At 45.5% G+C, this 19925-nt stretch overlaps 4 protein-coding genes across 4 annotated transcripts; 1 reads left to right on the forward strand and 3 right to left on the reverse strand.

The window, feature by feature from the left end:
• Nucleotides 1-397: 397 nt before the first annotated feature.
• Nucleotides 398-3510, reverse strand: AGABI2DRAFT_119969 (hypothetical protein; the record flags this gene model as incomplete). The annotated part of the gene is made up of 12 exons (XM_006463081.1): nucleotides 398-652; nucleotides 702-833; nucleotides 887-1045; nucleotides 1099-1379; nucleotides 1433-1487; nucleotides 1541-1686; nucleotides 1753-1850; nucleotides 1900-2097; nucleotides 2154-2179; nucleotides 2233-2559; nucleotides 2611-2693; nucleotides 3345-3510. 12 exons carry the CDS (start codon nucleotides 3508-3510, stop codon nucleotides 398-400), a joined length of 1926 nt encoding a protein of 641 aa, XP_006463144.1.
• A 240-nt stretch (nucleotides 3511-3750) lies between these two features.
• Nucleotides 3751-6932, forward strand: AGABI2DRAFT_119970 (hypothetical protein; the record flags this gene model as incomplete). Its single annotated transcript, XM_006463082.1, has 9 exons — nucleotides 3751-3940; nucleotides 3996-4507; nucleotides 4557-4686; nucleotides 4817-5045; nucleotides 5097-5238; nucleotides 5295-5470; nucleotides 5524-5620; nucleotides 5677-6202; nucleotides 6253-6932. 9 exons carry the CDS (start codon nucleotides 3751-3753, stop codon nucleotides 6930-6932), a joined length of 2682 nt encoding a protein of 893 aa, XP_006463145.1.
• A 550-nt stretch (nucleotides 6933-7482) lies between these two features.
• AGABI2DRAFT_144529 (hypothetical protein) lies at nucleotides 7483-11011 on the reverse strand (the record flags this gene model as incomplete). The annotated part of the gene is made up of 10 exons (XM_006463083.1): nucleotides 7483-7583; nucleotides 7646-7664; nucleotides 7690-7730; nucleotides 7800-7881; nucleotides 8071-8346; nucleotides 8398-8562; nucleotides 8620-10211; nucleotides 10262-10297; nucleotides 10351-10456; nucleotides 10502-11011. 10 exons carry the CDS (start codon nucleotides 11009-11011, stop codon nucleotides 7483-7485), a joined length of 2928 nt encoding a protein of 975 aa, XP_006463146.1.
• Nucleotides 11012-17967: 6956 nt separating this feature from the next.
• On the reverse strand, nucleotides 17968-19849 carry AGABI2DRAFT_119973 (hypothetical protein; the record flags this gene model as incomplete). Its single annotated transcript, XM_006463084.1, has 9 exons — nucleotides 17968-18130; nucleotides 18183-18547; nucleotides 18598-18639; nucleotides 18704-18760; nucleotides 18811-19110; nucleotides 19163-19210; nucleotides 19264-19374; nucleotides 19424-19683; nucleotides 19744-19849. 9 exons carry the CDS (start codon nucleotides 19847-19849, stop codon nucleotides 17968-17970), a joined length of 1452 nt encoding a protein of 483 aa, XP_006463147.1.
• Nucleotides 19850-19925: the final 76 nt, after the last annotated feature.

The following is a 19925-nucleotide window of genomic DNA, read 5'->3' on the forward strand; positions in this document are numbered from 1 at the left end:
TCGGTATTACAGTAGACACGGTCAGTAACCCATCTCAGCTTGCTTTGATGGCTCTGAATGATTGGAGAGAGTGGGGTCATGCATCAGCAAAACATCAAAGCTGTGACACGTGTGCCACCACATCAATCACACGTGTCACAGAGTTACAAATTGTTGTGACCGGACAAACATATCTACATATTTTCACAGCGCGGATCAGTGCTGCACCAGTTGTTTTGTACTGGTACACGCGTTCACATCATATTCACAACGAGTCGCACCCCCAGTCACAAGTAATCACACCAAGATTCTTACACGGCACCGCCGTTAGCTCCTTCTATGCAGGGTATTTTGAATCCAAAAAGCATTCTACTTTAATTTGTATACAGCACGAAATCAACAACATTTTCGATACTATTTAGTCGACCACACAGGCCCGTTCATCCGCTGGGAAAAGCTCGGCTTCGAGATCCTCCTGTGCTACCATACCATTGGCTTTACTTGGAGGAATTAGGGCAACCGTTGCCTTCAGAATCTTTTCCCACTTTGTTTCGGCTAGCTGAGAGGTTGAGAGGGCGTAGTGCCGGGTGACTGATCCCCAGTCTTGCTGATTAAATTCACCCAGTGTACTATCTCGGGTACCAAGCTTCCATATGTTGAGGCTGCGCTCGATCTACGAGGGAAATGAGGATCACGGCGCTATGAACCAACCAAGAACTCACCGCTGCTGCAGTTAATGCCGCCGCTCCTACTGGATAACCATGGGGATCTCCGACTGCTTTCAACATGTAATGCACATGGTAGACGAACACTTTGAGAAAGAGATCTGACAGCCAACCTTCTCGTTCACCATTCTTTAAGTGTATTTCCAATTAGCGAAGTCACTTGCAAAAAAAAAATTACTTACCGGCGCTTTGGGATTCTTCCATAGAAAACGCGGGGCAGGTAAATAATCACTTACTTCGGCTCGTACAACCTCTGAATATTTGTCCTTGAAAAGGGCATCCACGATGGCCAGTGTGTTAGAGCCAATCTTGCTCCGCCATGAGTGTATACCACTGCTGGCCTGAAAGACTCAATCATGTTAGCATTGGTAGTCATCATACACAGAAAACATACCAGAAATTCTATGGCTGGATGATTCGTGTCGTCACCGAGCCCAGGAAAGACGAAATCCCAGGTGGCCTTCACCATGGGCAAAAAATCCGGATGGCTGTTGGCCTGCCAGGGATTATCGAGAGTAGCTACCCAGTCGAATAGACAGGCCATGTACGTTCGAGACCACTTACTGACCAGTTTCGCTGCGTGCTCACGCGGAAATGGTAAATCATGTTTCGTGTATGTAATTGCCTTAGTAGCCACCGCTCCTGATCTTGATGAGCGACGGTTGAGGGGCTGAACTTCGTTGACTTTCAGCATTGTTGAATCATGGTGATGGGGGAGGAAGACTCACCTGCTGTGTTAGTTGCTGGTGGCAAGTCGGTGGCGGCTTGAATGGCAATCCCCATCTTGAGAAACTCAATGAGTATTGAAAAGGAGTGTTAAGTAGCCTTATACTCACCTGATGCGTTGTCCGTGCTTTCACTGACACAGGAAGAGCCTGAGCACGCTCAGGATCAAGGGGGATTGGGGCAGCAGATTCCAAGGCATGGTGGAAGGGAGTGGAAGTCCGAGACGCCTCCTGACTCGACTTCAACAAAAGGTCACCTGACCCAAACACGCCCACGCGTCGCGTTAGCAGGGTACGTGAGAGAATTTGGTCAGATCACTGACCTGGCTTCTTGGACCCCAGGTTGACCGTCTTCAAGGTCTTCCATCCCGCTTTCAAGCCACCCAATGCACCAGCAACCTTCGACCGTTTGGAAGCTTGCCTGTCAATGGTCAGCACAAATCAGGAGCAACTCAGAGAATTGTACTTACTCAGCCGTTTTGGTATAGGTTTTGCTCTGTTCACTGACTTCCAGTGGTCTAGTAGTCTCCAATGCCTCGGTAGCATCGACATCAGAGGGACTTTCATGCAGGTCTTCGCTAGCTTTGCGTTTCTTCATGTTACTGGTCGTGCCTCGGGATTTGTGAGCTGGATTTTCCACGTCCCATGGGCTTGGAGACTCGGTACGGCTTTTATTGTGACCACGAAGTCGTTTATTTCTGATTTGACTGATCTTCGACTGTACAGACTCGCGTAACCACCACATTTCTCCTATGGAAGAGTTAGTGAGGGTTAATACTATGCGTGCGGCTCTGCTGGCTAACCTTTTTCTGGATTACAGGATGATTGATATGCTCGTCTTCGTCTGGTTCTTCACTATTCCACTCTGAACCAGAGTCCAGGTGATATATCCCCTCCTCACTTTCCTGGTCTCCTCTCTCATCGAAGTTCAGCGTTGGCGGAGCGGAATCAGAATCGGCCCCAGTCACAGACATCGGGGGAAATTCAATTTCTGAATCGTTGCCGAACTCGGTACTACCTGCCCTAGGACTATGAGTTGAATCCTCAGCCAGCGCTTGCTGTCCGGAGTTTACGCTGTTCGAAGAATCATTGGCATGGAATCTGCCAGCTTCGGCAGTCTTGCCTGATGGCTTATCTTAGGTTAGTCACCATTTTGTCTCAAGGCTCCGCCTGGGACTCACGTTTCTAATTGTTATAGTCAATTTGGGTGTACTTCGCATCAATATGTTGGCTGCAGGTTCCAAGTCGGGCCGAGCAGCATGGGCTTTCTGTTATGAACCGTGACATATACGGTTACATTTCTCATAGTGATTACTACATCTGTAATTACAATTATGTTTATCTCTTAGTGTACTTATATTTCGCTATCTTGATTGTGATTTTGTTACATACTCTATTGATCCGTTTTAATGATCCGGAAATAGTTTATAATTAACTTTCTATAATTATTGTTCACTTGTTCCGTTTCTATTTTAGTGTGACGAAAACTTCTTTATAATTCCCGAGTCGTCCCCGAGTCGAGTCTCGGTACCTTAAGAAGTTGATCTTAGTTATATATAGAGTACTTGTAAAACATATATAAGACGCTCAACTTTACGATGTAGAAACAACGTTTCTACTTGGTTAGGTGGAGACTTGAATACAAAGTCTTAGTCTAACTATACGCTTGAACCGTCAGACTTAATTGCTAAGCTCTATAAATCGCTCTCAAGCTCTTAGTACTATAACGGCGCATTTGAGTTACTCTTCTCGATTCATCGAGGAGGTCTCCTTTGTTACGCTTTAGAACTCTGAGTATTTCTATCGACGTAACGCCCCAGCTTAGGACCGGGCCGGGGTCACTGTAACACTTTCTGATGTTCGATTCACTCCATGAACTCTGCTTCATATTCTGCTGTCTCCTGGACACGCTTACGCCGTTTATCAGTTGTGTCACGTAAAGCTTGAAGGCGGCTGTCAGCTTGTGCAATATTATCCGTAGCAATTTGAGCGGCACTTCGACGTTTTATGTCGTATCGTGTGTGGTTGCTTCCAGGATGCTGCTGCTTGTTTGTGGGGCGAGTATTGGGGCGACTAGCCATAGGAGATCAAAGTGAAACAAGATTAAGGTATATATTTTATATATTCAGATCCCGGTTCCGTCCGCTGAGGGAACTTCGGCACCAGTTTTGATTGCATATTTGTTCATGCATCCACATCCCCATCGAAAATCGATCCCCCGCTTGCATTGTCTGTTTCCTGGCTGCCCCAAAGTATGTCGAAGCCAGGGAGGACTTACAAAGCATGTACGCGACAAGCATACTTGTGCAAATCGCATAGAAATGGACAGTCGTCACATACTCACAACAAACCCTCCCGTGTTCGATGAGGTAGAAGATGATACAAGCTCTACGGCCATTGAGTATTCAGAAGTTCCACAATATACTGCTTCAACTCCCTCGAGCCCAGGACCACCGCCGGTGTCCCCTAACGAAAATCACTCGAAGCGAACCATACACCCTCATCTGAACGGTACGTTTGTACATCTCATCCTGCATAGATTGGTTTCTAACCTGAGGTCTTTCAGGGCTACCATGCACTTCTACCGGAGCTTCGTTACTAGTCAATGACTCGGTTAGTTCAGTGTCAGGCTCCGGCTCGCTGGACGACTGGTCACCATTCCGCAGCAGTGCTGAATTCCAGCTTGCCGATCTCTTATTTCGACGTGTTGAAATGTCCGTTGAAAACATCAATGAGCTCTGTGCTATCCACGACGATCTTCTACAACATTATGGAGATGTAGGACCCTTCGCTTCAGCAAGCCAGATGTACGAGACTATCGATTCCATTCAGCTTGGAGATGCACCATGGCTTCATCTCCAAGCTGTGATTCCCCACGAACAAGCCGAAAATGCGCCGAGTTGGAAGAAGAAGTTGTACGACATCTGGTACAGAGACCCTGACGTTGTATTGAAGCAAATGCTGGAGAATCCCGATTTCGATGGTGAATTCGACTATGCACCATATATAGACCTTGATATGAATGGCGAGCGGGTGTGGAGTGATGTAATGTCAGGTAATTATGCCTGGCGTCAGTCGGTGAGTTATTAATTGAGTCGATTCTAACGACACTAATGTCTATGGGTAGAGTAAAATCTACACTGAAGACCCCTTGATGGCTGGTGCTATGTATTGCCCAATTATCTGTGGCACGGATAAAACAACGGTATCAGTGGCAACTGGCCATGTGGAGTACCACCCAGGATACATATCTATTGGTAACTTGCATAACAATGTCTGACGTGCTCATCGGAACAGCGTCATTCCATTTATTTTTTTTCCAATACCCAAAAGTGAGTCACTACGACGCACAGGTGACAAAGTCATCCACTAATCAGGGTTATCCAGATGACCGCAAAGACGACAAAGACCCAGAATTTCACACATTCAAAAAACAACTTTTTCACCAAGCCTTATCCGCTGTTTTTTCTTCTCTCAAACCTGCAATGTCAAAACCAGTCATTCGACGATGTCCTGATTCCCAATTTCGTCGAGTGATATATGATTTCGCTGCGTTTATTGGTGATTACCCTGAACAGGTAGTTCTCGCAGGAATAGTGCAGGGATGGTGTGCTAAGTAGGCGTGTTCAATCATGATCATACCAATCGACTTACATCTGCCGCTAAGGTGTACCGCATTTCCTGATAATCTCGATGTCAGTCCCCCGGCTCTACCTCGGGAGCGCAATCACACAGATCTATTGACGCAATTGTTTTTTGATGAGACTGGAAAGTTATGGGATGATTATGGAATTGACAGCAAGATTGTAGTGAGTGTCATCAGTTCCGGCTCTCAAGTTTTAGCCACTAATCAGGGGAATGTCAGCCCTTCACGTCAGATTTCCCTCGCGCTGATATCTACGCCATATTGTCACCGGATTTGTTGCATCAGATTATTAAAGGGTCTTTCAAAGACCACCTTGTAACGTGGGTGGGTGAATATCTAGAGATACAAGAAGGAAAGGCGAAGGCAGCCACAATTATGGATGACATCGATCGACGGTACGTTTTTGAAGGGTAATCTTAATAGCCAGGGAACTGACCAGGCAGTATAGGATTGCTGCAGCTCCTGCATTTCCAGGCCTTTGCAGGTTTCCTGAAGGGCGTCGGTTCAAACAGTGGACTGGGGATGACTCGAAAGCACTTATGAAGGTAACGATTTACAGCCAGCTATCATGTTCTATCACTGAGACATGAAGATGATATAGGTATATCTCCCTGCACTAGTGGGGTATGTTCCATCAGAGATGCTTCGGGCTCTTGCGAGCTTTTTGGAATTTTGTTACATAGCACGTCGACCTCGTTTCTCGCTACGCTTATTGGATCAACTCGAGGAGGAGCTCAACTCCTTTCATCAGTCATGTGAAATATTTCAAGAGACTGGCGTCCGTCCCAAGGGGATTTCCCTTCCTCGCCAACATTCTTTGGTCCATTATCGATCACTTATTGAAGAATTCAGAGCACCAGGAGGACTTTGTTCATCAATTACTGAATCACGGCACATAACTGCTGTTAAAAAACCTTGGCGACGGTCGAATCGCTACAATGCTCTGGGTCAGATGCTCCAAACTAATCAACGCCTTGATAAATTACATGCCTTGCGAGTCGACTTTATCAAGCGCAAGATGATACCGCCGTTTCATGAGATGGTAGCAAAGGAGATTAACCAGGATGAGGAAGCTGGACCTGTAGATGACCTTGTCAGTGGAAGCGTAGTTTTGGCTCGACGTCCGGGTAAGCACATATAGTTTCGTCGATGATTTCCAAACTCACATGTTGTCAAGCTTCTGGATACCCTCGTGACATAGATTCAATAGCCAGCCACATACATGTTCCCAATTTTGCTGTTCTCACCCGCCGTTTTCTTTACGATCAGCTTTATCCTGTAGCTTGGTTTCCTGCAGAAAGTGTTCCTCATAATTGGCTCCCGGAAATTGAAACCACGATATCTATCAATCACTCAGCAGTGGCAACCTTTTACGCACCGTCCGATCCTTCGGGACTACATGGGATGTACCGTGAGCGCCTTCGGTGCACCCCCAACTGGCGTCATTCAGGACCTCGCTATGATTGTGCCTTTGTAGTAGAGGATCAAGATAAGGCTGGTTTTGAAGGACTTAGCATTGTGCGCCTTCATCTGCTCTTTTCATTCAAACACTCAGGTCATTATTATCCCTGTGCATTGGTTGAGTGGTTTGTTAAAGCCCAGACCACTCGTGATGCTGATACAGGCTTGTGGATGGTTAAACCTGATTTGCGGGGGGTTCATAAACGTCCTTTCATGTCGGTAATTCATCTTGATTGTTTATTGCGAGGAGCTCACCTCATGCCTGTTTTTGGACCACAATTCAAACTTATGCCCGATAACTTCCAGTTTCAACGGTCTCTTGATACGTTTCAGACTTTTTATGTAAACCAATATATTGATCATCATACTCATGAGCTTTTAAGTAGCCCATTATAAATTATTATAGTATTGTGCCAGTTGTGTTAATTGAGTGATTTAGTGTGACTTCGAGTACAAGTTAGCCGTTTTGTGAATGGCTGTAAATATATCTCCAGTTGTGATTGGAGGTGTGAGAAACCCAATGATCCTGTGATGCGGAGTGATGGCACAGGGGGTAGTCGGAATCACGCGCATCACACTGATCACACGCCATCACACGCCATCACTCCATTGATGTTTTGCTGATGCCTTGTGTAAGCTGCATTCAACGTCAACTTCCTTTCTCCTCGCGACTTATATCACAATCCACTGCTCTGTATAACATCGATAATAGACTTGTTTCCGAGTTGATCTCTATGTTAAGTGTATTTCCTCCCCTATATGAGTTTTATAAGTGGGTCTGATGACATCCCTACGCAGGTGCTGCCTGGTTTAGCAGCTTTTACAGCCTAACGCGGCTAGCACCTGGAACAAAACGTGCTGCTGCGGCCTCTCGGACAGCCATTAATATCGATGGAACAAATAACCGCAGGAGTGGGGAGGGAAACAGGCAATACGTTTTAATAAGTCAATGCCTATCGTCGTTCATTTCAGGTTGAAACGTTGACCCGGGGTTGATTGCGAGAATTCCTGATACACAAACTATCTTTAATGTGTCATTGTCCAAGCCTGTAGTCATGCTTGTGGGTACCCCATATCATCATTCACATTCTTGACTTCCAACTACGTACTTTCTTGTAGCCATATCGACTGCCAAGAACTCAACCGCACAAACCTTTTCTTCAGGCATATTCGACATAAGAAGGGGCCAAGCCGCTTTAAGAAAATATAACCAGTGAATTCAAGAGAGCTGACCTACAATCCTACAACTTTTCCTGTCCTTACCTTCGGTGACCGGCGACGGCAGAACCCAACCTTCCACGGGCTTTACTTGCCAGTGTGATAAACCAGATGCAGTGTACCGCGCCTATATCACCGTCGAGCATGCAGGCTAATTGTACAAGACTGGTGGTCAATTCGTTCGCCTCAATCCGCCGTAGTCTAAAATATATCAAGATTAGATTCTCGCCACCAGATCTTGTCAGTTTTTTATAGAATATTCATAAGCACTCGAGCCAACATTCATAGAATAAATAGAATAAGTCATACATTATACATCACTCCCATACTTTTTACGTTCCTCCAACGAGACTTTGACCCAAAACCAGTATGTCCACTCCGAAACACCATCATCTGGATCAACAAATCGAAACTCTACGCAACACCATCCCGTTGAAGTGAACAGAGTTGGAATGACATGATCTGGTGCTCGAGTCTTCCAATTTTTCAAATGACGTTCAAATAATCCCATACAAGAAAAGCAACGATATGAAAAAGAGGTCATCCATTGGTCCTGGTCATCTCCTTTTCTCCACTTGCCATTCCGATCATGCTAAACAACACTCATTCAATGGGTAGTCACAAACAAGGATATTCCACCCACCTGGCAGGATGGGTTCCGTGGATCGGACAGATTTGTCGCTGTTGTAGCAGGACGACGGAACTGCAACTTCAGCTCGCCAGGTAATAAACTGGAAATGTCAATGGCCTTGAGGGGCATTTGTTTGAGTATGCCAGGCGTCATTAATCCTTGACATTGAGACCCATCCTTTATGCATAAATTTGGTCTTAGGGACATGACAGAAATAGATTATAAAGGACTCACAAACACCAAGTCGCGCAACGAACCACGTGGAAATCGATGAGAATACTCTTCAATCCGAGTGGATAGAATGCGAATGCAGAATTCGCTTTGGAAGGTCGGTACTCCACATTCCATCCCATCTACAACCGCTCCAACAGCCATTCCATACATAGGCAACCTCATCGCAACAGTACTATTAAGAATTTCATCAACTGGCCAAGTAAGCGAGATCTTGTCACCAGTACCAGGACCACGGCACAGAGTGCCAAATATGGTATTGTCATATTCACCGAGATCAACGCCATCGGGAGCTTCATTTAAGACTCTGAATGCACATTGGGCCATGAGTTGTCGAGCTTCGTGTTTAATATCATGGGAAAACCCGGATCGATGAAAGTCGGATATGTAATCCATGAATGATTTATGGAAGAGTTCGAGATTTCTGCAAAAGGCCGCAATGCGGCTAGGAACACATAAAACCGAACGAAGATGATTAAGAGCCGCATAAGCGTCATCGGGCGCCATACCTAACCAATTGCATAGTAAGATGAAGCTGCCGGGACTTTTCAGCCGCAAATCGAACACTAATGCCAACAAGAGTTTGCGGGTATTCATCATGACTATCGAAGAAACATTGGACAGAATCCGGGCATACAATGCATCGAGAAAAGCCATCGGATGATCCTCTTGTGGAAGGTCAGCCGTCGGAAGATTATCAATGACGTTCAGTACTTCAGAAAGCTGCGAGGCTGGGCTCCCAACAATTGTGTCGTCAATATATCTGACAACTGTCTGCGCGTATGCAAATAGCCCACCGGCAGCATTGGCGAGTTTCCACAAGTCCTGTTCCTCAGGCCACCGGGAATCGACCGAATCTGATGCCTCGTTAATCTTCTTAAGTTTGGCGTGAAGGTACAGTTCAACATCCTCATGAGCCTCGTCAGAGTCCACCACGATTTCCTCCTTCTCATATGCTGCCGCGACGTGAGATTGAGAAAAGAAGGCCGTGATATGTTGCTCAGGGCGACTGGCAATGAGCCATACGAGGGGAGAGGAAGGGTACTCGATGCAGAGATCAGAGATGAGACGGAGAAGCTCTAGCTGCATGCGAGAGTGCTTGCATTCATCAAGACCATCAACGACGATCAAGATACGACTGGCACATTTCAATTGAGGGTTGTGGATGAAGGGTTCAACAATGAGTTTAAAGAATTGCTTCGCCATCGACGATTGAAGAAGGAGAGCTGGATCACGAGTGATCTCCCTCTCGATCAGTTGACAGTACAGCTCAGATTTGGCTGCCAACTGATAAGAGATTGTTACAACGGCTTTCGTTCCATCATCATGTCCGTTGATAGAAAAGAAGACCGATGCATGGCAGCTGACTACAAGTTTCGGAGACTCTACAACGCTCTGCAAGAGGGCCGATTTTCCAACTCCAGCAGCGCCGACAACCCAGCGTATCTTTCTCATGCCGCCACAATTATGAATGAAGTATAGGCACCGGTCGAGTATTTTCAGGCGGGTTCCAGGATGACATCGAGGGGGAGGGTCACGAGCGGAGGAGTCGAATTCGGCTCCAGGTATTGTTTTCTCCAGGAGTTTCTCCATGACTGGAAGAGGTAGTGATGAGCGAGGATCGCGAAACAGGAGTTTTGCTTACATTGGTTCGAGCTGAGACCATTCGAGTTATGAGTGACTAGTAAATATTAAGTCAGAACAGGCGCACGAATCTCGCGGAGGGGATCTCACCATTCCCTACGAAGAAGTTTCCTCCCATCACAGTGAAATTTTGAGCTTGACGGAACATGGTTGGGTTTTGGTGCTGTGGCTGTGACGAATACTGGTCGGAAGGTTGCTTCGGTATCGTTATTTGCATTTGAAATTCACAAGAGAAACTCACAATAAGAGGGTCAGAATCGAGAGGTTGTTGCGAGGGCGTCACTGGTGGGAATGGAGGCGCCAGAAGCTTCTGAGTTTGGACGGAGTCTGTGTAGCAGTTGGAAGAAGATGTGAGAGAGGTACGCTGCTGGACACCAGGGTCGTGCGGTTCCGGTGTTTGTGTCGCGTTTGTTGGCACAAAGCCACTTGGAATGACTACCCGCGAGGCCTGCGAGGGTTGACGTTGAGCACTAGTATTGGAATACTCTGATGCCCTGTCACCAACAAGGAGGTCAGTGGTGTTTTGATGGTCGACGGGATTCCCTGGAACTGATAGGCGAGAAGCACTAGTGGCCGTGGCATTCATGTCCTTTCCCGGTATACCAAGTCTAGAAGAAGGGCGAGAGGAGAAAGCAGTGGAAGGGGAGATTGCTGTATCATCGTGAGGATCTGGCGGAGAAGGCTTTGGTGACCGCGAGCGTGAACGGCGAGAGCGCAGGAATCGAGGACGGTGGAATGAAAAGGCAGGCATCCAGAAAGATGAAGAAGGAAGATCATTCAACCTGTCTATCTCAGAGAGTATGCGCACGTTGTAGAGGCAGAAATGGAATACGAAGTGTAGCTATAAGATAACCACACCAAGCTTCCAATACTGTAACTCGAAATGCGAATTTGTGGGGAGGTAAATCAATATAAAGGTCTCGAAAAGAAGTATAAAATCAAATAATAATCAAATAAACAACGGGTGGTCCCTGACGAGCTCTAGCTTTAAGCTAAGTCGAAGTGTGTAAAGTCCCTGAACTCGAGCTACGTGCGTTTGTAGCCAAGCTATGTACCAACCAATGACGTTTAGTGAAGAGCTGCAATGCCAAAGTTCGCCAACTAAGCCACTGACTCCGCAACTACAACTGAAGAAGCCACCGACTTATACCTCACTCGGATATAAGCTGCGATGTCGACCAAGCTAGTCTCTTAAACTATCTTATCACTGGCAACCTAGTGAATTCCGGCCACTGAACAACGTCTAAGACATGCTGATGCTGAACTGGGTCTAGGACCGAAGAAACGACCTTAAAGCTTTGGCTCCTTACTTAGTAGATCGGTAACTAATACACGATACTTCCAAGCTAGCGTAGGCAAGGGGTTCCTTGTCTGTTCTTGCCGCTAGCTGGGGTTTATATATTCGAGAAATACACATACTACAAACAAATAATAAACAAATGACGAAATCTATGGTTTTTGGGTATCATATGGTAGGGTCATGGGCTGGGGAATGTGGATATCCCGTCCCAATCATGTCTGAGGTTGCATGCGTTGCAGCCCATCGCTTAGCTTGCGGGTCTGGTTTACCCGTCGGTACTAGCTATGCTCCGTCGGTTGCCATATGGCTCTGAGTCCACCAAGGACGGAGTATCCTAACCCTGTACACATGTGTGTCGCTTCCAGAACTACAGTGACGGACAAAACCGTTGCAATGTTTATAACACCTTCAAAGATACTATTATAGCATGTGACGAACTAACCGTGACATTACGTAATTGACATTGTTTGAAAGCTATGCTTCGTGGCTTTAATTCAATAGTAATACCATTATGTAATTCCAAATATTCGTCGAAATACTGGCAATTTACTAACAAAGATGCATTGCAACAGTTTTGTCCCTCTCATTCACCAAGTACAAATCTCTATGTTTAGTACTTAGTATAGCCTCCCTTTGCCTTGATTACAGCTTCTACCCTTCTAGGCATACTCTCTATCAAATTCTGACACACCTCAGGCTTTATATCATTCCACTCCTTATCCACTCTTGTCCAAAGTTCTCCAATTCCCCTAGGTGCTTCTTCATACTCTTCAAGCTTGATTTTGAGGTGGTCCCAGAGATGTTCAATTGGATTGAGGTCTGGAGACTGTGCTGGCCATGGCAACAAATCAATGTTGTTCTCTTTGAACCAGTTCTGGGCCTTTTTAGACTTGTGCTTGGGGTCATTGTCCTGCTGAAATATGAAATCCTCCCTTTCTTTCCCATAATACTCCACACTATCCTCCAGATTGTCCTCCAAAATGCTAACATATAGATCAGCATCCATTTTACCTTCAATTTGGCATGCATAGCCACATCCCTCCCAAAACATACAACCCCACATCATCAAAGAACCTCCTCCAAACTTCAAAGTCCCAGACACCAGTCTATCACTCAAGCCTTCTCCATCCTTTTTCCACACCCATTTTCTTCCATCTGACCCCAAACAATTAATCTTTGTTTCATCAGACCATACTACCCTTTTCCAGTCTTCTATTGTCCAGTTTTGACGAGCTAAAGCCCAGTCCAAGCGATCCTTGCGGTGTTTGGGCTTGAGCAAAGGACGTTTAACCTTTACTACAGCCTTCATACCAGCGCGGGAAAGAGTTCTACGTATGGTCTTTGTAGAAATTGAGTGGGGCAAGCTGTTGGCAAGTAGTCTCTTGACTTGAGAAGCATTGTCAGCTTTTTGAGAGGTGATTAAGCGAACAGCGTAGCGGGTATCAGAAGATATAAGCAGTCTAGGACGACCACCTGAGGATGTAGCAAGGTTGGGACGGTGCTTGGATCTAATTCTGGATATAGTGGAATGATGTATGCTGGTAGAAGTAGAAATTTCATGAGCTGATGCTCCTGAATCAAGCAAATAAAGGATATGAGAGAGCTGACTTGGAGTGAGGGGCTTCATTGTAAAGAATCATGCCAAAGATGCTCTGTATATATACTCAAAGTGTGGCTGTGCTGACTTTTCATCTTTGTTGAATGTGGCTGTGCTGATTTTTCAAGTCAGTCAACAGAGTCAGGTGACTTTATACTTGGTGAATGAGAGGGACAAAACTGTTGCAATGCATCTTTGTTAGTAAATTGCCAGTATTTCGACGAATATTTAGAATTACATAATGATATTACTATCGGATTAAAGCCAAGACGCATGGCTTTCAAACGATGTCAATTACGTGATGTCACGGTCAGTTTGTCACATGCTATAATAGTATCTTTGAAGGTGTTATAAACATTGCAACGGTTTTGTCTGTCACTGTATCTGGCTGGATCTCGGATGAAGGTCTAGCCGCTATCTCTGGCTAGCTAGTGGGTCCAATTTCAAATGATGGGATTTCTGATGAGTGATGGCCATAGCCTAAGCGAGCTAGCTGACCACTCCTGAGTTGATCTGAGGTTCCCTTCTTAATGGAGCTATCTCTGATAGGATAGTGTTATAGATAAGCATCAGATACCGGGATTCTTTGCTAGCTTCAAAGCGTCACGGTGACCTTTATCCTAGCTATACACATACGCTGCATAGTTCCCCTAGTTAGACTTGAGTCCTTCTAGCTAGTGGCTATCTTTATCCTGCTGGTACAGTTTTCCCAAGCAAGAGCCAGGGCTACATATGTAGTTGATATGTCAAGCGTGTAGTCCAAAGGGTGTTATCAGCACAAGCTGTCTGCGGAGGGCCTGTAGCTAGAGGCAGAATCATAGATAATTGCCTAGCTATGCTGATTTTCAGGCATGAAACGGCGATGGCCGTCACAACGTACCGCCTTGTTATCGCCATGCCTTCTAAAGAATACACACGCTGTTTTGGAGATGATAGACGCTAGTCCCTGCAAATGTTTTGAGACAAACTTGTTGCGAAAGCAGCGCATAATCTATGCTAGTGGTAAACCGACTTACATTTGGAGATAGCTTGATAGTAAAGCGAAGCAGTGTTTGAGAGTAAATGTAGCTGGTTAGGCTAAGAGTTGAGAGCGATAGGAAACTTAATATTATCGGTAGACTACAGTGTCTTTATATACTACAACGATATAGGGTTTAGGGTATAGCTAAAAGAACTCATGAAATCATAGTGCCCTGCGGGCGTAGTCTACGAGAGGATAATGCATGGAAGCACAGTAATAATGTGTATAATGCATGTATTCGAAACAGGAGTCATTCATACGTCATACCGAGTGTAAGACTCAAGGTATTCATTTCAACAAAACGATTGGGTATTGATACAATTGAAATCGGTGTTTACTAGGTGTCATTTTGCGTTCCTCAAGGCGCTGAAATGTGCAGCGGCTGGACTGGGGAAAGAGCATCGACAACGGGGAGTGCGCCCACTAGCTACTAGGGCCTTAGAGCTTAGAGCCCAGTACATACGCCCCGACTGACTCTAGCATTGGCGTGGAAATCATCGAGGCACTGGTCGTTCTGAGATTCGTATGTGTTGATGGCACATGAGGTGAACGCATATGGGCTGGACCATTCCTGCACTCGTCTGGCTGAGCTTTTGCGAGTTTTTTTCTGTGCCAGAGCCGCAATGTCACCAAAGAGTGGACGTTTAATGAACATCCAACTTGTTCTCATCGTCTTCAATACCCGGTCGTTGATTTGATCTGTCGAAGTTCCTGCTGAAGGTGAGCATCGAGTCGCATCCTTGTTACTTTTCTAACAGCAATATGGCTATATCAGGTCGTGGATCCCTCAGCACTATATTGCCATCTTCCACTCCCTCCAAAAACGACCGCTCAACGACGTTGCTTCAACACATGAATCATGATTCTCGACTCCTACCCATTATGGCCATATTTCCTTTGCTATTTCGTTCAAGCCCGCTCCCTATAACACCTCCAATTTTAATCGACGTCTCACACAACCTGTCCCCTCCCTCCTGGACGATTCAGAACGCAGACCATGTTGCAGCTTCTTTCCTTTGCTCCCGTGCTCCCCTTGCATACCTCTTTCGCCCTTTCTCCATCCAGCCGGCATACAGTCGCGTTCTGACCTCTCTAATCTGTGTATGGTGTCCTTGTTCAACGTTCAGGTTCCAACACAACATCAGGAGCCGTATCCCATTCTACGGAGGGCTTTCACTGTCTTACTCTCCAGCACAGCGAGACTCTTACTTGTCCTACAGTAAGATGTCCCCACTTATCATTTGATCGCTTATAGATGATTCACATATTAGATGGAATTGGACTAGGTGGTGAGGTACTAGTAGGGAAAGTTGTGAAATGACAACATGAATTGGAGCGCCCGGAAACACGACAAGGTGGAGATTATGAGATAGGACTGGCGATTGCACGGTTACATTGTCCGTCCATGTCCGGTGGTGAAGACCCGTAGAATGGACGAGGAATATCAATGCATAGTCTATGTTGCCACTACGTGGAGAACGTGTGATGACTTTGTGTCAGGTCCTCTCGTTTGGCCTGTGCCTTGCCCTCTTGGCTGAATACCGGACAGAAACTGCTGTCCGCTCATCGTCGACTATATATTCTGGAAAAGCTACAAATTTCTTCCCCTTGCTAAGCATGATTTTGCTGTTCAATCGCTACATTTGTGCATTTCAACTGCCTTGCAACTTGGTAAGAGACTGTCTCTCCCGCAATTCACCGTGGTCTTGGAATTCAACGTACATCGTTCCATTAACTTTACTGTGCATCATTGATGATGACACTCGACATGACAACTTCATTTCCTTCCGACCTTGACCCCACGTGTTCTTCACCGGCAGTCATCAACAAGTTGTGACGACTCTTCTCTTCTCTGGTGTATTGAAACGAACCACCTTGAAATCTTCTGATGATGCGACCGGGATCTCGGACAAGTATAATATCTGCGATCACGGTCATTTTTAAACTACGTGTAGTCCTTTTCACCTTCCACCTCCAATACCGTACCTCCGTTGCCACCTTCCCAATAAAACCGAGGAGGTAGAACTTATCGTAGTTCTTGCTGCGTCAGGGAAGAATAAAAGGCTTCAGCAAGGATGGGTGGTTTCAATTAGACCGAAAAGTCTGAATGGCAAGAATGATGTATGGGGAACAATATACGTGTCTGAGCATTGTTTGGCTCCACTATCGAAGAGGCGTAGATTGCAAGCAGCAGAGTGTAGTGTGTATGTCGAGGGGTGAGCGTTCGTCAATGTGAGTATCCGTTGCGTCCCTTTCTACGCAAAAGTGAGAAATCGTATCTGATAGTTTTTCCAGTATGCCCTCTCTTCAGTATGGCTGAAAAGCGACACTTCACATAAGATTGGACGATTCAGGAAGTTGGATACCTGCTGGCTATACTGGAACCCAACTGGTGCTGTCCTGTCAACGTCTTGACGGTCTGCCCAAATCGACTCATCTCGACTCTTTTGACCTCGCTCGCCAGACTTGCGAGGCCACATCTCCCGACAAACTAATACGGCCCTCGGGATCAAGACGTCATAAGTCACAAGGGATCTTCCAGGAAAACGGACGAGAACGTGTCCAACGGTCGGTGCACCAATAGCTTGAGTGATCTACATCCGGAATACCTCTCGCCCCTTACCAGATAGACAAGGCCAGCGTCACAAAAGTTATATATGATTGGTAACAAGCTAGTTGCATACTTGTTGGCACAAATCGGGGGCGTCCTTCCCGCTCACTTTAATCTTGTCTCTCGGCTCCGCATCCTCGATGTGTGTTCCCAACAGCGTGTAAACGCTTGAAGGCGTGAAGCGGAGAACCCGACTTTTTGGTTGATAGGAGAGGGACTTGAGGCGAGGCGATATCGAGATGAGATTCTCGCCAACAGATCTTGCGCATTGTTGTAGAATATCCGCCTGAATCCACACGAGAAGCATAATCTATACTGTACGCGCACGACCTTATGTTCATGTCAACAGTCAACAAGGCTTTTTATGAACTAATTTTAGTTCATGTCAACAGTCAACAGGGGGTGTGAACACCCCCATCAACCAGAACATATCCTAAAAGAGAAAAACATAACCTAAAAAGGAGATCCTAAATCCCAAAAAGGAAATGTGAACATCATGTCAACATTTTTCACGCGTCGTGAACTAAGATCCAGGTGACAGCTGTCATTACATAATTATTGACAGTGAACATAAGGTCGTGCGCGTACAGTAGTTCCATAACACGACTTACATTTGCCAGTAGAGTCCTGGAAAATTTCTCGTTGAAGGTCCAACTGAGGCGACAGATACAGAATCGAAATTCAGACCCATTCTATACTAAGATGAGGATGACATCGGGGAAATGGGAGATTCAAGATTAGGCATAAATTACCCAGAAATTATAGCCGATTACAGATATCATAGACTAGGTTTGTCTCTATTTACCAAATTCACAAAATTACTGTAATCACGAACTGATGTCAATCGGTGCGAAGTTAAATTACTCTAAATTATTCACTGATGTCAATCGGTGTGAAGCTAACTTATTCTAAATTATTTCAAGCTACATACCGTCATATATAAATGATTCCCATGGATGTTCATAAGATATTCTAGGTTTAAACCGAAAAGTTATGTATTATTAACTGCATTGGCTTCTATTATCTTCTTTCACATAGTATAACCATATGAGCCAAATTATACTCTTGTTTCCTCTCGTTGAAAACTTAAATGATTTTAATAAGACCACGAAGCAAACTCGATTCATTCAGGGAGCCGTAATGACAAGTACTATATGAAAGTGTTTGATAAAACCTAATTAAAGTGGTTGCGAACATGGCTGCTCGGGTACCTGTTCGGGTCCGACCTGAGCTCCATTCGCATTATCATCCTCATCCGAATCACCCCCCTCCATGCCCCCGAAATCAACTATCCGTTCAAGATTTTCGTTAACCATATTCCTCTGAAGGGTGCTTCCCGCTCTATTGTGTTGCATCAGTACTCGAAACAAACTAGAACGAGGCGACGGCTTACTTAACCAGATTGTAGATCCGATGCAACATCGCGTGGTATTTCGGAATTGACTTGTTCTTGAGGCTACTGATATAGCTCGTGTGACCAGTAAAAATATCTTCAACAGTATCTGCGATAAAATCGGAGTTGATACGCATGCCCGTGGACCAGTCAGATATAGTTGCCTGTACAGCTGTGGAAATCAAGGCGAGAACGGATGGGGGGATCTCAAGTCGATCTGGGCGCCTCGGATTGGTTGACTTGAAAATGATGGCATGCTGGTCACCAAGGCGAGCTTTGCGGCTGCCTTCCTTAAACAAGAACTCCTTGAGGGTATGGATGATGCAGGGATGCTCGTAGGGGCGTGTGATTATGGGAGTACGATCCTGGGTACATCAAAATTACATTTATAATCTTATCTCAATCAATGACTTACTGGAGTTTCCGGAAATAAATATGTTGCATCTCCAATATAATCCTTTACACGACGTCGGATATTATCGGGATCATTGTCTGTTGCAAACCGGTAAAAAAAATCCTACACTTGGAACAGTGATCGCCTTGACATTGCTTCGGAGTAACACCATACGGTGATTTATCTAGGTATAGAAGTCATTTAAAGGTATGAGTATGGAGAACTGCCACTTACAGTACGACCTAGATCTCGGCGGAAAATACGGTCTTGACTGACACGTTCGGCAAGTCCTTCCATCGATAGCTTGTTGGCTTCCTCCTGAATGATATTACCGATAAACAAGTACTCCGGGTCACTGAGACCAAAAAACCCTTTGAACAAACCCTGTCGTGTAACTTCCACCTTGGTATTGTTGAGGACCTTGCGGAGCGCTTCTGGCTGTGACTTGAGACAGATAAGCTGAGTACGCCGCCGTGGTGGATTGTACTGAGCCGCTGGCCCCCAAACGGTTCCTTCAGTATTCGTTGATGATGCCTAAACATTAAGTTTATCTCAATATGATTGTCAAGTAAATGTCTCGACTTACTCTTGCGCTCATCGTAGATGAGGATCGGGACTTTTGCCATTGAGGTACCTGGTTCAAATATGTCAGATATGGCAATGATGGAATAGCCAGCAGTGACTTACTTCAGATTCATACCGAGATGCACGGGAGGAATTCGAAACTGAACGCGAGGATTGAGGAGTGCGCTGACTGGTTGTATTGGTGTCACTCTCTGGATTGAATACCTGAGCTGTCTTGAAATAAAGTCAATAGTCAACTTCGTCAATAACAAAAATGAATCACCTCAACACGAATCGTGTCACGGGCTTTGAAAGGATTGACATCTCCTTCTTCTTCGTCTCCTTCTTCTTCGTCTCCTTCTTCTTCGTTGCTGTCATCCGAGCTATCACTAGTCCTGTCATCTTTGTTATTGCCGGGCTTTGAAGCAATATTACCTGACTCAGGATCTTCGCCGTTGGTACTCTCATGTATAGATGGAGGACGCTTCTGGGGTTTAGGCCTGGTTGATTTCACAACAGGCGCATAGTTGGATTTCCCAGAAGCTATCATAAATGAATAGTGAGCAAAATATGAATTACTGTAGCTTTGGGTCAAACACATACTTCGAAGTTTCTTTCGAGGAATCTCAGGTGCAGGAGAAGCACCCCTCTTTTGTGAGCGAGTCTCTCGCGTTGTTCGAGCCACAGCCTGTTGGGCTTTTCTACCCATGAGCAAAAGAGAATAGTGTTGTTGGAGAAGACACGAGAGCTAAAACCGAGAGCTAAAAGGGACATAGAAAAATGGT

The sequence above is a fragment of the Agaricus bisporus genome (genome assembly GCF_000300575.1).
Source record: "Agaricus bisporus var. bisporus H97 unplaced genomic scaffold AGABI2scaffold_8, whole genome shotgun sequence".
Classification (NCBI taxonomy): Eukaryota; Fungi; Basidiomycota; class Agaricomycetes; order Agaricales; family Agaricaceae; genus Agaricus; species Agaricus bisporus.